The sequence below is a fragment of the Nicotiana sylvestris genome, chromosome 4 (assembly GCF_000393655.2).
Source record: "Nicotiana sylvestris chromosome 4, ASM39365v2, whole genome shotgun sequence".
Lineage (NCBI taxonomy): Eukaryota > Viridiplantae > Streptophyta > Magnoliopsida > Solanales > Solanaceae > Nicotiana > Nicotiana sylvestris.
In genome coordinates, this window is record NC_091060.1 from 8,842,509 (window position 1) to 8,859,086 (window position 16,578).

The 16,578-nt window shown below is 34.9% G+C and overlaps 1 protein-coding gene across 1 annotated transcript; it reads right to left on the reverse strand.

Moving 5' to 3' along the window:
* Window positions 1–9,836: 9,836 nt before the first annotated feature.
* Window positions 9,837–14,954, reverse strand: LOC104214284 (mediator of RNA polymerase II transcription subunit 4). The gene is made up of 2 exons (XM_070171749.1): window positions 14,810–14,954; window positions 9,837–11,421 (listed from the first exon to the last, which is right to left on the reverse strand). The coding sequence occupies exon 2, from the start codon at window positions 11,397–11,399 to the stop codon at window positions 10,200–10,202; it is 1,200 nt and encodes a 399-aa protein (XP_070027850.1). The 5' UTR covers window positions 11,400–11,421; window positions 14,810–14,954; the 3' UTR covers window positions 9,837–10,199.
* Window positions 14,955–16,578: the final 1,624 nt, after the last annotated feature.

A 16,578-nucleotide genomic window follows, 5' to 3' on the forward strand; every position in this document is an offset into this window, starting at 1 on the left:
CCATTTCATCTTCAACCATGTTAGCTTGATTCTTTTTTCTTCTTATCATTCTTTGGCGCACGACAATCCACGACCTTATGCCCAGATTTTCCACAGTTGTGGCAATTACCCTTGAACTTTTTCTTGCTTGGGTAATTCTTTGGTCCAGAAGCCTTCTTCCTCTTTTTATTTTGTGGCGCCTCCTCAACAACGTTTGCCCCATTATTGTCGAGTTTCCACGTGACTTCTTTTCAGCATTTTTGTTGTCTTCTTCTATCCTCAAACGATCAATCAAGTCTTCTAGTGTCATCTCCTTCTGCTTGTGTTTAAGATAGTTCTTAAAATCCTTTCATAACGGAGGTAACTTCTCAATGAAAGTAGCGACTTGAAAGGCCTCATTTATGACCATACCTTCAGCAAGGAGGTCATGCACAATGACTTGTAATTCTTGGACTTGGGTTATGACTGACCTAGTGTCAATCATCTTGAAATCCAAAAAGCATGCAGCCACGAACTTCTTAAGTCTGGTATCCTCAATCTTGTACTTCTTCTCAAGTGCATTCCATAACGCTTTTGAAGTTTCCATGACACTATAGACATTGTACAAGCCATCTTCCAAACAACTCAATATGTAGTTTTTGCACAAGAAATCAGAATGTTTCCATGCTTCAGTTACAACAAATCGTTCATCATCCGGGGTATTTTCAGCCATGACCGGAGGATCCTCCTTGATGAAACGTTGCAAACTCAACGTAGTAAGATAGAATAGCATCTTCATTTGCCAGCGTTTGAAGTCAATACCGGAAAACTTTCCGAGTTTTTCTGCCGGAGCCATAGCATGAGCAGGAGTAGAACGGCTTAACGAGGCAGCAGCACTCATAACAGTAGCAGTCGTTCCCCCAACACTTCCATTAGTTTGGTTTTCATTCGTCATATTTCTGTAAAGTTGAAAACAATAGAGAACTTGTTAAATCAGTGAAGTTTTGATATCTTCAAACTGAATACCAAACCAATCATACAACACGTAACAATGGTGAAGTTTTTATGTACTTCAAACTCGTACGTTTATTATTCCGGCAAAGTTTTTATGTACTTTAAACCGGACAAAAACAATTATAGGAGTAGAAAGCAACAAGGCTTTAGTCTCCAACAAAGTATATAGAAAACAGTTTAATAATCAACACAGAAACGTTAGTAATTATTAAAATTCCTTAAGCTTGTGAGCATTACTGTGTTAAAACAAAAATCAGAAAACAAAACTGTTAGAAGAATAAAGAAATCTAGAAAACAATAAAGAATCAGAAATATTCCGAGTCCACAATTTTCTTGTGCGTCCTTAAGGAATTTTAACCCCCTCACACGTTACCAAGGTAATAGATTAAATCCTCCCAAGATAAAATGAAATAAACTTTCCTGCAACAGTGGCAATACAAACTGCAGGATACCAACGAACTCAAAGAACAGAGCAAAATCACACTTACGAATTTGAGAGAGAGAGACTGCGAATTAGGATGTAGTATATTCAGAAAGAAAGAAGTTCTGGAGTGTTTTTCGTGTGTAGAAAATGGAGCCTTGCCTCAGAATTTATAGGCAATTATTAGAAGATGAGTCTGAAAAAAGTGCCTTTTCAGAAGAATACGCTGCCTACCGCGGTTCTACCGTGACCGCGGCAGAACCACGGTCAGAGAGGCTCTCTGAATCTGCCTGTCGCGGTTCCACCGCGGTCGCGGCAGAACCGCGGCCAGAGAGACCTTCTGAATCTTCAGCAGGATTCTGGCGTATTTTCAGCAGTGATTTGGCATTTACTTAATTATTAAATAATTAAACAAATTTTGTCCAAAAAATAATCTTATCGATCATTTGCCAAATCCAAATCCAAAGCCGAGCGAGCGACGACGACGGCGCGAGGGTTCATTCTCTTCAACTCCTTTTAAGAGCTTTAAGAAGTGATTCTATATATAAGCACACAAATGTGGTTGTCCCTCACCAATAAGGGACAAAGTGCAAGACAAAAGTTCACTTCTTCAAATTTTTCATTTTTCCTCCGTTTCCAATTCACACTTCTTTTACTTTAAACCCAATGGCTTAAAGTCCAATAGATCACTCACTCATACATGTCTCGCCTTATTGCCTAAATTTACTAGTCCATAAGATGAGACCTATCGGTCTCAGTAACTTTAGTTGCAAGATGAAATTTTTATTCCTTACGCTGTAGATAGAGGGTGTCCTATTATTACTCATCTAAGTTATGCAGATGATACCATATTGTTCTCCGTTATCTCTCATATCCATTATGGCAAAACTTGCAGCATATGAGAATTGCTCAGGACAGTTAGTAAACAAAAAGCAAATCATGCTTTGTACTGGAACCTAACAGTCCTCAAGCAGTCATTGATGATATTACTCACCTCACTAGTTTTACTCATTCCGATTTTCTTTCACATACCTTGGATGTCCTATTTATTCTGGTAGGAAGAAGGTAATATATTTTAGTGGTCTAGTGGCCAAAATCTCAGCAAGAATGCAAGGGTGGCAGGGTAAAATGCTTTCTTTTGGGGATAGAGCAGTCTTGATCAAGGCAGTCCTTCAGTCGATACCTTTACATACCTTATCTGTTGTGCAATTGCCTAAGACAACAATCTCCCAAATAGAGAAATTGCTTGTCTATTTCTTTTGGAGTGAGATAGAGGGAAAAAAGAAATTTCATTGGATATCCTAGAAAAAATTGTGCTACCCTACTGCTGAAGGTGGGATGGGCATCAGATCTATCCAAGATTTTAGCAATACTCTTGGTGCTAAGCTATGGTGGAGCTTTGGAACTAAGAGAACTCTATGGAGATCATTCATGGAAGCCAAATATTGTCCAAAACCCTGTCCTATTAAAAAGAAATAGGCTGCTGGATAGTCACACACATGAAAAAGATTACTTGATGCTACAAAGGAAGTTTATTATTGGAAGGTAGCAATTGGGGATATTTCTTTCTGGTGGGATAAGTGGGTGGGCATTGGAACCCTTTAAGGTGGGAGTGGTATGACACCCGCTATGTCGGTAAAATTATTATATATTTATGTAGAAATTTTCTTAAATTAGGTTAAATATTTGATCCCGCCACCATCAGTTGCAGACTAAACAAAGGTGTCATGGCTGATAGACTTTTTGGAAAGTTTTTCTCGTGTGTAAAATTCGAGTTCGAATTTATATTGAACCTTATCTGACTTTCCCTTTTCGTGTGCTTTTTATTTCCTTTGTCCCAATTATTTTTCTTGGTGGCACCCGCCACCTTCAAATCCTAGATCTGCCTCTCCACTAGCTATGTTTTTTACTCACAACTTCAAATCCAAAAAGCTCAGAGTATCAGAGTTTCTACATGATTGTTCTTGGAACCAAAAACTTCTGGAAATCCTTCCAGTGTCTTTGGTGTTCCAAGTCCTTGATATAGAAATTTTTGATGAGGTTCATGACTTTCCTGTTTGGAATCCTGATCAACAAGGAATTTTTACTTGCAAGTCAGCTTGGAATTCCTTAAGGAAGATCAAGAATGTCACCTTGACTGCAACTAAAATTTGGCATCCTAAAATCCCATTCAAAGTCTCCCTTTTAAGATAAGGCTTCTTGCTAAGAAGCTCTCTACAGATGAAGTAATACAGAGGTTCAATGTTCATGGACCGTCTAGATGCTACTGTTGTATTCAAGGAGCAATGGAGAACAATGATCACTTATTCAGAGAAAGTGAACTTGCCTCAGCAGTTTAGGAATTCTTCTCTGGAACATGTGGGGTAGGAGGCAAGCAAGGAGGCATAAGATACACGTTGATGCATTGGTGGCTAACCAAACATAATAATAAAGTACTCTTTTATTTCACATTGTCTGTCATCTATTATTTGCTGGAAAATATGGAAGGCGAGGTGCAGTTGCAAGTATGAAGGCTAAAAGTGCGCATCTTGTAGTCCCCTGTCTCGTTTTGGATAAGCAATGGCATGTGGCTTGTGAGCAAATTCAAAAGTTCAAGCCTAGAATTAATATTCAATGCATCATATGGAAGAAGCTAACAACTATGACTCTTAAATTGAATACAGATGCAGCGGCGGAGCCAGGATTTTCATTAATGGGAGTCAAAATATTAAAAAAAAAAAAACTCACCAAAAAGTCAAGGGGCGTCATTATATAATATATATATATATACAAATTTTAAAAAAAAATTCTGAACTATACAGTATAATTTGCCGGCGAAAGGAATCCAGGCACAAACAACGAATTTCACTTTTGATCATGGATAGTTATAACATGATAGTTGTACAGTGTAGAGTTCACTTTTGTCAAATTGTAAAGGAGAAGTTCTCCTCAGCAAGTTTCCTTTTGGGACAACTATCCAGTAGAAAATTTTCTTTCTACCATCATTTTGTATTGGAAGCAATGGTTTATGTCCTCTTCCATGTTTTCTTCTTTTGTGATATATATAGATCGGGGTCAAACCTGACCGCACACCCATAAGGTGGTTCTTTTAAAAAATAATACTCTTGCTATGGTAGGCAAAGGCGGACCCAGGATTTGAGCGCAATGGGGGCACCGCTATATACATAGATATGTCAACTAGTAACGATAAAATCTGACATGCTAACTCCTCGAAAACTTAATGATTTTGAATCAGTGACCGAAAGGATGTTCAAAAATATCATAAACTTAAGTCTAATAACATCAAAATTAAAGGTCTGTTAAGCAGTCTAAGTATAGTCTCAGTCATGCCGTTGAATTGACGGACATCGCATAAGAATTTTTGGAGTTTTTTATTACTGTTTTTGGGAATTTTTTTATTGAATTACTTATTTTTATGCAAGTCAAGAAAATAGTAATACTTATAAACTTAATTATCACGATAAAGAAGGTGATTGGCTTCTTGCTAATGGAATATCTTATCCCCTTCCAATTTCCTTTAATCTTTTTATATTTCTCGCTATTACCGTTTCAATATCTAGAAGAAGGATGTTTCTCAAAATTAGGAGTTTCAGACTATATGTGTTGAAGTTGACTAATATATTGTTTATGAACTTACGAAAGATAAAGAGAAAAAAAAAAATCAAGATGAGCACTAAATAGAGAATTCTATTCTACCTTGAATTCATAGAGGGAAAAAATAAAATGAAAGAAGAGCTATTGTTGGGGCTCGAACCCAGGTAATAAAGCAAGCGAGGAAACAAATGAGGAATGCAACCCAGCCGCGCAGTCCTTCTTTTAGTATAGGGGCACATCAAAAATATTTAATGGATCCTTATTGTATATACATATTATATATGCATAATTTTTACCGAGGCTAACGGGTTCCAGTGACCCCTCTAGTCCCCATGTAGGTCTGCCTCTGATGGTAGGGTGTTGTATATCCTTGAATTTTTTGAGTTTCTAGTCCTCCCCAGTCGTATTACTCAACTTTTACCCTTTCATAACATAGTTCGACTTACTAGATGAAGACAGAAGAGCACGTTAACGCCTCCCCATGACACAAGTGCTTTAATGTATACATGTTTTTTGGGTTTCATTAAGTCATAAATTTCACAAGTCAGGAGTATTGCATATTTTAGAGCACCTTTTTACTTACTTGAGTTAGTAAAAAAAACGTAAGTATGCCAAAAGTTAGCATTTCTTATTTTTGTGCTTGTATTTTATCCGTTCGTATTCTCCTATATAAGAAGAGCCGTAGAAACAGGTGAGGCAGGCTCCTCTTCGTTGACATCCCTGCTTCACCGAAAACATATTTGCCATTGCTTTTGCATATTATTACGCTAAATGCCACCGCACAGTTTAGTAAATAAAGGAAACTTTTAAGCCATTTTCAAGGCCCAAAACAGCTACACATATTGTGGCCCATCTTATAGCCCGTTTGGCCAAGTTGCAAAAATCAGCTTATTTTGAGAAGTTTTTTTTCAAAAGTGCTTTTCTCAAAAGTACTTTTGGTGAGAAGCAGTTTGTGTTTGGCTAATTAGTTTGAAAAGCACTTCTGAGCAGCAATTAGTGTTTGGCCAAGCTTTAAAAACTGCTTTTAAGTGTATTTTTCTCAAAAGTGCTTCTCAAAAAAGTGCTTTTGGAGAGAAACTATCCAAAACTGCTTCTGCTTCTCCTCAAAAGCACTTTTTTCCTTCCAAAAGCTTGGCCAAACACCTCAAATTGAGGCCAAAAGTGCTTTTGGCCAAAAAAAAGCACTTTTGGCCAAAAATAAGCTTGGCCAAATAGGCTATTAATTTACTGCATTTGATGATAAATAAGTACACTTGCTGCCCTTTTGAAGAAGGGTGTGGCCACACAAAAATTTATCATTTGAAAAATCCAGCTCTTCGATTTGAATAGATTTATCAAAGAGTAAAATTCATCAAAATAAATTTTCATTAAAACAAGAGAAAGGAAATGAATTTCCATTGTTTCTCCAAGGTCATTGTTAATTATAGATATAGAATAGGTATGTTACTAATTGGTCATAGAGAAATAGGTTTAAACAACATTTGTGTATGTTGCTCCGGAAAAGGTTGTTAAATCAATCATTAATATGGAAAATTTAGTTTGCATTTCCTGAATTTTGTTGAATAATTAATACACAAATAAAAAATTCAGTTAAATAAAAAAGTCAAGTGTTAGAACATAATTTAAAGTTTTAAAATTTGATTTTGTTCAACTTTTGAATTATACTATGTGATTAGTATTAGGAAATCTCTTTCTTCTTTATTAATAATGTACGTTATAGAAACTCCAGTTAAATAAGAGAAATAAATATTTTCTTCATATATTTGTTTGAATAGAAATTGAATTTCAAAATTGATTTTCTTCAACTTTTGAATATTTTTGTAGGATTAACTACTAAAAAATATTTCTTATTACTCCTCGATTTTATTTTATATGATGATATTTAAATGGATCGTGAAGCTTAAGCAAGAAAAGAAGAGATTTTACACATACTAATGGCATTCTTAGAACGTGGGTCTTATACATGCTATGATATTTTTATGATTATAAGATCATGCCATTAACAGAAAACTAAAAAGTTTAAATTAAAGAATTTCAAATATAAAAAATTGCCACTCTTGTTTCTAAAAGAGTAAAAATGAAAGAATGTCATATATAATGAAACAAAGGTAGCAAAAATATTCAACCAATTTTTTCCTTTATAAACATGCCAAAAGAGTAATAAAAATGTATCATCTTTTTGGGAAAGATTAAGAAAAAGAGTTTCACGTAAAATGAAACAAATGAGATTAACTAATATTGTATTGTTTTTCCCGGTACAGGGACACGTGGCTATAATAATTTCTTTAAAAGACATTAATTCTACGTAGTTTATGGAACACCAACCTTGGCTTGCTCCAATAGTTAAGTTTACTTAAATTATATTGCATTTGACATTTCATACAATATCTACCCTAATAAACTACAATCTAATTCAAATTGTTGGGCTCATGCGCAAGCACGGGCAAACATACTCTAGTATATTGATATGACTTTTATCAAGTTTGCAAAATGTTAGTCATATGTTTAATACAGTACATTAGTTCTTGTTTAAAACTTTATTGACAAATATGAAAATTTAAGTGGCTTAATTCAAATTTATAGTAAAATATTAGGCAAAATCCAACTGTTAAAAACTTGAAACTTTGAAATAAAAAGCCATGCCCCAATACCCGAGGTAACGTGACAAGCAACACACAACACAACCCTCGTCTGGCAAACCCATATCCCTTAAGACCTATCAACCATCAATACATGCACAAGAGCACTCCAAATCAACATTTCAAGACATAAACCATGCATAAATAATCTTTAAAATTCCCTAACCATGCATAATATACATAATATGTCCAACAAATAACTACATTTATCTAACCCAGTGTATACAACTCTCACATTCAGCGGCGGATCCACCCTATAAATTTAGGTTCCGGTGAACCCATGGTCTTCCGGCAAATTAATTTTTTCATGTATATAATTTACAAAAATGGTCTAATATAATTCTTAGGAACTCATGCACTACAAGGATAAGTGGTGCACTGGCTAGATGGTTGTTTTACTTATCCAAGGACAAAGGATTGATTGCTCTTGGACTTTCTCATTATACAATTTTCTTTCCTTTTTTTTTAATATTTAATTTTTTCTCGTCCTACAGTGTTTTATTCCCCCGAATACCAATTTATGGCAACCTCAATCACACCTCTCAAGTAATTTTCTATTTACCATTTTTGCTTCTAAGTTTTTAATTGCTTTAACCTCAAAGAATTTTGAATTGTTAGTATAGTTTCTTAAGGAATATTTTAGTTTATTTTTGTAAGTAATTTACATATAAAGAATTAGTCATATGTTAAAATTTTTGTAATATTTTTTGTGCTTCTTTTTGCACTAAAATTTTTACAAGTTTCAAATTTTACAGTATTAAATTGTCATTAGCATTTTATTTTTCCTCTTTGTTTTGAATTTTGATGGTAAGAACTGAGTTGTTTAAGAAGTGTATAAATTATCTCTTTAAATAATATTTAAAATTGATAATAAGTCATAAAATACTAAAAGTTCTCACATTAATTGACATTATTAATCAAATTATTTTTTGACACTATTTATAAGCACCACGTTAAAGCCAGTGGCGCACCCATGGTCTCAAAATATTGGATCCGCCTCTACTTACATTCACACTATGAAATTTAGCAACATACACAGTATATTCCCACAAACAAAATATTTCGAGGATAGTGTATACTGTGTACGGAAATCTTACTCTTATCGTGTGTGTGCAGATAGAGAGACTTGTTTACGAAAACCATAAAACTTCTAGAGACATTTAAAAAGACATATATTTGAGTCAAAGCCAGTCTATACAACATAAAATGAGAAGATGATACCATACCAATTGGACTCATAAGCACGGGCTTAGGTATTGTATTCACGACGGGTTCAATTGAACCCATAATTTTTTACGCATAGTAAAAATTTATATGTAAAAACTCATTAAAATTGCAAATATAGTAGATATGAACCCATAACGTTAAAAACACAATCAGTTCAATACTAAAAACCTTAAAACATGAACTCATAGAGTTTAAATTTTGAATCTGCCCCTACTTAAAAACATATGACAATAGAGACACAAGTACACAAAGTACTTATTAAGTCTTATACGCATATAAATACACATTTGAATTGTGAATAAGTTTTTATTTTTTTTAAAACTACTGAAAATTGCTAGATAGATTACTAATAAAAGCATATCCATAAAATATTAGAAAAAATATTACTATATAAATTATTTCTTTTTATTTAACCATACCCTAAGATTTTTCTTCAGCTATTTCTCAAACAGTATTTCCTCATTTTTTTTAACAAAAAATATTTATAACAAACAAATAAATGGTTTTCCTGGCACTTCAACTCTGTTGGGAGGATGAAAAAAGAAAAAAGAAAAAAAAACAGCAAACGACAGAAATCAAAAACAAAAAATTAAGAAGCCATCTCAAAGTAAGAAATTATAGTCTTCTTATTTTATAGTGCTTTCAACTTCAGGACTGTAAATGGGTTTCCAATCCCTAAACTGCAGCAAATAGTGCAGAAGAACTAACAATACTTAACATCTATGTTAATAATTAATTAAGCAGATTCAACGCAATGATAGATACGGGGTAACTAAGCAGCCAAAGGTGTGACTTAGCAGTCAATGAAGTCAGATGGGAACCCTGAAAGACAAGGCTTCAAATTCCAAGAAAGACAAAACACAATAGGCGATTTCTTTTCATCTATCTAAGTCATCAATCTATATAATAAAGTTACTCCATAAAATCCTTTCTATAGCATACTTCTTCTGAAATAAAAAAGTTACTACAGTTAAAAGAAAGCATGGATACAACATGGCCAAAATATATACATATCAATCAATTATGCCACGCCATTAGATACAGAATTTCAAACTCATCATGAAGACTTTCAGCACAAAAAGATTAAGTGTTTCTAAATGGATCATGCTAAAAGCTTGAGAATCCAACACTTCCTAGAGGTGAGATTGGTAGATATCAACTAAAAGGGTTAACCTCGTATTTCGGTATAACATCATGATTTTCCCAGAGTATTTACGTAAAACAGCTAACCACTTCAATCTTAACTAACAGAGCTGGCTTCATCAGAACTATAATCACTACTATCATCCTTGATATCAAGCTGCACATGCCGAACCTGTATTAGCGACTCAAAACAGCTAACCAGATCAATCTTCACTATCAGAGCTGGCCTCATCAGAACTGTAATCACTACTATCATCCTCAATATCAAGCTGCACATGCCGAACCTGTATTGGTTCGGGCATTCTTGGCAGTCCTGGGGGAGGTACTGGTCGTGCCGGTACTTCCTCGACCTTTGGAGGAAGTGAAAGAGAATCAAATGGAGGCAGTGCTATTGGATCGCCAGGCTTCCACCCAGGTGGAGGAAGTGGGAGGTCAGTGGGCAACTCAACAGGCATACCAGGTTTCCATCCAGATGGCACTACAATATTTGGAGTGATGAGGCCCTGAATATTGGCAAGTGGGTTAGTTTCCACCGCAGGTTCAATGAGTGGCTCAATAATCTTCTCTTTGCCTTCATCTAGTTTTGGTAAACCAACATCAAGATCAGCAAAATTATATAATTGAGATGCACGCATTTGCTCGTCCTGTGGAGCCGGAGGGAGTGCTCCCCGAAGAGGAGCCTGTCCAGCACCAAATTCAGGTGGTGCAAAAGTAGTGTAGCTTATCCTATGAGCATATGACAATATGTCAGATAATTTCAACTGAGTTGCCACAGTTGTTACTGAAGATTCTTCAGTATCATTTTCCAACTTGGCCCGTTTGGGACGACGATAATCAGAGTAATCATCAACAAGCATGTCAAGAACACGCTCAGCTTCTTTAAGTTTGTTGGCAAAAGCAAGAATTGAAGAATCTTTTGACCTAATTTCGCGGATGACTTTTTGCTTCTCATCTTGAAGATCAAGAATTTCTTGCAGTTCTGCAACTGCTTCAAACAGCTGTGTCTGAAGAGAAGTAAACACAGAGAGGATCTCTTTTGACGATGAAGGGAAGGAATCTTGTGGAACCGGCGTTGCAGAAGGCAGAAATGAAGGGAAAGAGCCTCGAAAAGCACTAAGCCAATGGGACCGGTTAGGTGAGACTTCAAAGAGTCTTGAAGCAAGAGATGCCATTTGAATGAGAAGAGATTGAGCTCTGGAGAGAGGTGGGAGCAGAGGAAGGAGCATCGATGAGGTGGTACTAGTAGTTAATATATTTGCCTGTTGAAGGGGTTGATTAGGTTGCGACACTTGTGATGAGAACTTAGGAGGAGGGTTTGGGTTCTGAACAGAAGGTGAACTGGGAGTTGGCAGGCCAAGCCGGGCCGGCGATTGCAAAAGTTGATGCGGAACATTCTGTAGCATCTTCGGAACGCCGGGCGGAATACTAGAAAAGGCAAAAAAGATATGTTAATGAACAACTTTAGCAATGAAACACATCGTAATAAACTACAGCAAGAACAACATCCTTTGCCATCCCACCAAGAGAGAGGAGGAGAGGAAGGGGGAGGGGGAGCAAACACATAAGCTCTCACACATATGAAAGAGCAGAAAAGACTTCCAAAATTCAAACTTTTAAGTTAATCTATTAAATAACAACAACAAAAATTTAATCCATTAAACATGTAAAATAGTTCATTTATTGAGTATATGAATGATTCAATTAGCCTGAAACAATACTTTTAGGACCATGCAATCATTTCCTTATTTCACCAAAAACAAGCATTCTTGGGGAAACTAACAATATAAGCTTTGTATCAGTATGCAGCATCAAAGCAAATTGTACATACTTCATCCATGTGTTATAAGAAAAAAACGGCTACTAGTCACAAGATAAAAAAGACCGAGCAGGGCAGCAGGATACGGAAATATATTAGTGTCATTACTTGTATTGAAGTCAACTTTTCTCGAATTGTTTTTTTTTTTTTTTTTTTGGGGGGGGGGGGGGGGGGGGATGTGCTTGAAATGAGGTTAAATTACAGTGGCCTGGTAGAATAATAGTTCATTTGATTTCAACTGATTATGAAACATTTAGGTTGTCTATTGCCTCGTTATAAATGCCTCCCGTCCATCTGGCTTCTTACATAAGTAGGGAGAACAAGGATTTGTCTAAACGCTTAAGTAGGGCAAAAATCCCTCAATTCAGTTTCATCATTTCTACCCTCATACCCTTATGAATAGAAAGATGTTTAGATGAAGACCAAATAACCAGATACCCAGGGAGTAAACACTAAACTACAGGGCCATGTCAAGTGGATAGAACCTACCAAAGTACACTCGTTATAATTTATAAATAATAAAAATAGAAACTTACCAAAGTACACTTTTTTTTTATAAAGTAACTGATTTCAATAGATGGCATCAAGAAGATGCAAGAAGTACATGATTTGGCATTTGAGCTTACAAAAAATATTCCGGCTCCTATACATAATTGGCTAAGCCAGAGCTAAGGAACTAATGAAATCCAAAAGATGATCAATATTGTTGATAGGGTACAGTCTAGACCAGTAAAACAAATTATTAAACTCTAACAGAACATCCTAAACGAAAACACTAAAACAAAATAAATATGTAATCTATTTTCAACCTTCTGCCTTGACACAATAAAAGTACCAAAAAATCATGACGATGGAAAGTTTTTAACTGGTACAGCTATTGCACAATCCTAATACATGAATAGATGCAGCTCTGGTTACTTCCCCCCCCCCCCTCTATTTTCTCCCTCGCCACTGTTTGAATTTTTCGGCCAAGTATTTTTTGTTATTAGGAACGACAAGATTAAGAAGAGACTTAGATCTTTGTCCTGCTACTATCTTCCAGCTAACCGAAACTTGATTTCAGAATAATAACCACAATAGTTAGTCACAGTTTTGCAGCTCAAAGATCAAAATGGGCCTGTTTTGTAATTATCCACTTGTGGATGACTATTCTCCACGCGAAGAGACCAAATTTCATAAGATGGAAGAAACATGCATGTTCCCTAAGGTAGGTAAGTCGATTACTGTGGAATTGTAAATTCTTGAAATATATAATACTCCATCAGTCCAATTTAAGAGACAAATCTCCCTTTTGAGATGTTCCAAAGTGTTTGACGCCATTACATTTCTATATAATTTTCACAAATAACAAGAACTCAAATTCAACAAGCTACTAGCTAATTCTTGATCATTTCACCAAAATACTTTAATACAATATTCTTTTTATATCACTGATATAATACATAAGTAAAATAAAATATATTAAACTCCGTCTGCAGACAAACACTATCGATAAATGGGACCGAGGGCATACCATAGCATCCTAAGGAGCTCGGAAGTGCATGGGGAAACTATGCAGTATGGAGTCACCCCGATGTTCTATGGCTAGATCACATGCTAATAGTCAACTTGGTGGCCATAAAGGGATGGAGAAAGAGCAAGGAAAAAGAAGCTCCAGGATTACAACAATCACGTAGTCATGAAGATAGCAGGAACTACAACATCTTGCGAATTCTAAGTTCATGCGATTGCACAGGAAGTACAGCAGCTTGTGCTTAGTTCATGCTAGGTTCATGGGATCGCGTGGGACTTACTGCAGCTATTATTTTCGGGTCTATTTGGTCTTTTCCCAATTTTAGCCCTATCATAAATATAACTATTAGACTCGTTCTTCAGAACTTTTGATGAGAACTGATACTTTCAGTTTGACACTTCTAAGCATAGGATTGATCTCAAGTTCACAGTCTTGAACTTCAACTTGAATCTTTTTAGGGCAAGGTTTCTTGCACGAGTCTATCTCTTTTCCCTCCTGTTATTTTCTTTCTCCAGATTGATAATATCTGTCTTCTTTCCAATCGTATCTTGTTTGGAATATAAATGACACAGAAATTATGGATTAAACTGAATTAGCTTAATTGAGATCAGGGGCGGAGCCAGAATTTGAAGTTTATGGGTTCGGGAATCTAATATGTTTAAGTTACTGGGTTCTATATTAATAAATTGTACATATTCGATAAATTTCTTAAGACAAATATATAGTTTGAACAAAAGTTATTGGGTCCGACTGAACCCGTAGGTCGCGTTCTAGCTCCACCCCTGATTGAGATGGTACCAAAAATGGCAGGAAAGTTTGTGAAGAAGTTAGTTGGCATGTTTCTTTCTTTTTAGCTTAATTTCCAAGTTCATTTTTTCTCTCTCAATTTCAGCTCACTATACGTGATCTGAGGCTCAGTTAGAAGTATAAAGCTATGAGCAATAACATTTTATGGCATTATTATGAAAGTGGATACAATTTGCCCCTTTCTCTTTTTTGTCTCTCTAATTCTTCTTCTCGATGCCAATTTTTCACATCAATTAATTGGTAGTTCTTTAATATTTGTTTGAATTTACTTATTATATTCTCTCTCTTATACTTCCTTAGTATTCTATTGCATATTTGGTTTGTTTCTGCTAATCACAACCCTATCAATATACCACCTGAGAAACACAATAAAACAGCTGAAAACTCCTCAATTCAAAAGGAAAAAGAAAAAGAAAAAGAAAGAACCATTTCTTTACCATATCAGTTATCATTTGCTCAAACAAATACTAGTAACTACTGAAACTATGAGAATAATTAATAAAATGACCAAACAATGTCACGAGAACTAAATAAGGATGCAAATAGAGTACAAAAGGACGATCTTTTAATAAATACTCGAAACAATTTCTGCAAAATTCTCAGTATTTACTTACAATATATAGGGTTGTGAATAGAATAAACGGAACATACGAGAGAGAAGAAGAAGAAGAAGAAACCTGGGTGTGAGATTTAACGGAAACGGGCGACCCGGGAGGGGAGGATTCAGAATTGGGAAATTGCGAGGGTTTACGATTAGGAGAGAAGCAAATTGGGGGGAATATTTTCCCCGCGTTATTTTAATCGATTTTGCGGTTCCGTAACTGTTATGAACGAGATTGGCCAAAAGACTAAGATAAAGGGCCTGTTTGAAATATTTGAAAACTTTGTGTGGGACCCAGGTAAAGGGAGAGCCGTCGAGCTATGAAAAAGAGGTGCTGCACAAGGGATATGCTAATTATGCTAAAGCTTCGGCTCAAGTCTATGCTTCTCATCTCCTCTTCTAAATCGGTATTTTATCCCCTTTCTTCTTAGCTTACTACTGCAGTTTTTTTTCTCATCTCGTCTCTATTTCCTTCAGTGCTGTTTTCTATTGTTCTACGAACATTTGGTTATTATAATTCCATTTGGTGAGTTAATACTAATGTTTTAAAAGGCGGGGGCCTGAAGCGAGGCATTTTACTTCTGACAAGGCGAAGCATAAGCCCTGGAACATGGGGCGTAAGTCCCACGGATCTTTAAAACTTATAATTTTAAGAATTTTAAAATAGTATAAAATAAAAATAATTATAAAATTACATTAAAATCACAAAATTATAACAAATAACATATTTACAATATTTATAAAGTATAATTCAACTATGAATAATACGAAAAGTATGACGTATATCATAATATGCAAATTAGTTGCAACGTCATTACAACTCAAACATCAAATTATAAGTAATGTATTCGATACGAAATCTTATATGTATCATCTCTTAAGGAGTAATGAATCTGGTAAGAATTTTGATATTATAATTTAATATTTTTCTTAAAATACTCCTTTTATTTAATATGCTTTCTATTTGAAAGAGAATTTATATAAGAATATATTTCACAATTTCAATATGATTCTCTAGCATCATTTATTTTTAAGTTTCAACAAGTTAATAAAGTGACACATAATTCACCATACAATACCATGATAACTAATTATTTGTAAATAGTTACTAGCTAATACTAAGCTATTAAATTAATAAGTATTGTATCTCGTAAATGTAAAAAAAAAAATTAGAAAAATAATTATTACAAAATTATGGACTATTATATAGAAAATATAACAAACGTTAATAAATAAATACTTTTTAAATAAAAGATTTATTTAAAATTAACTATCACGGCAGTCTTAGTGGATAACGTGCAATAATTTTTATTTTAATTATGACATAAAATACTCTCAACTTAATGATTTGTGATTAAGAAAAAAGTAATTTTGAATGGTCAACGATTTATTAAGAAAATTTGAGGATTACAAGGTTAGTTACATACAAGTGTATAAAGTTCTATTAGGCGAGCCCAGTACAGGCATTGGACGTGTCCGGATGACCGAGGCGTAAGTCTAACGGAACTAAGCCCCACACATAAGCCTAGGAGCATTTTACGAGTGTTCCGCCCCGGGGCGAGTCCCAATTTTGCCTTTTAAAACATAAGTTAATATAATCAGTTGATTTGGGTGTAATATCTGGTTTGTTACATTGGTGCTTTCCAAGGGAGGCTCTAGGGTAAGGCAGGCGAAACCCTTGCCTTAGGCCCCCCAAATATTTAAGGCCCCAAAAATATATAATTTATAATCATATATTAGTTAATAAAAAATTTCAAATTTTATATTCTTAAAAATTTGGTCGAGATAGGTTTGAATGAGTTACTCCCTCCGATTTTTTTTTATTTTTACACATATTAAAAAAAT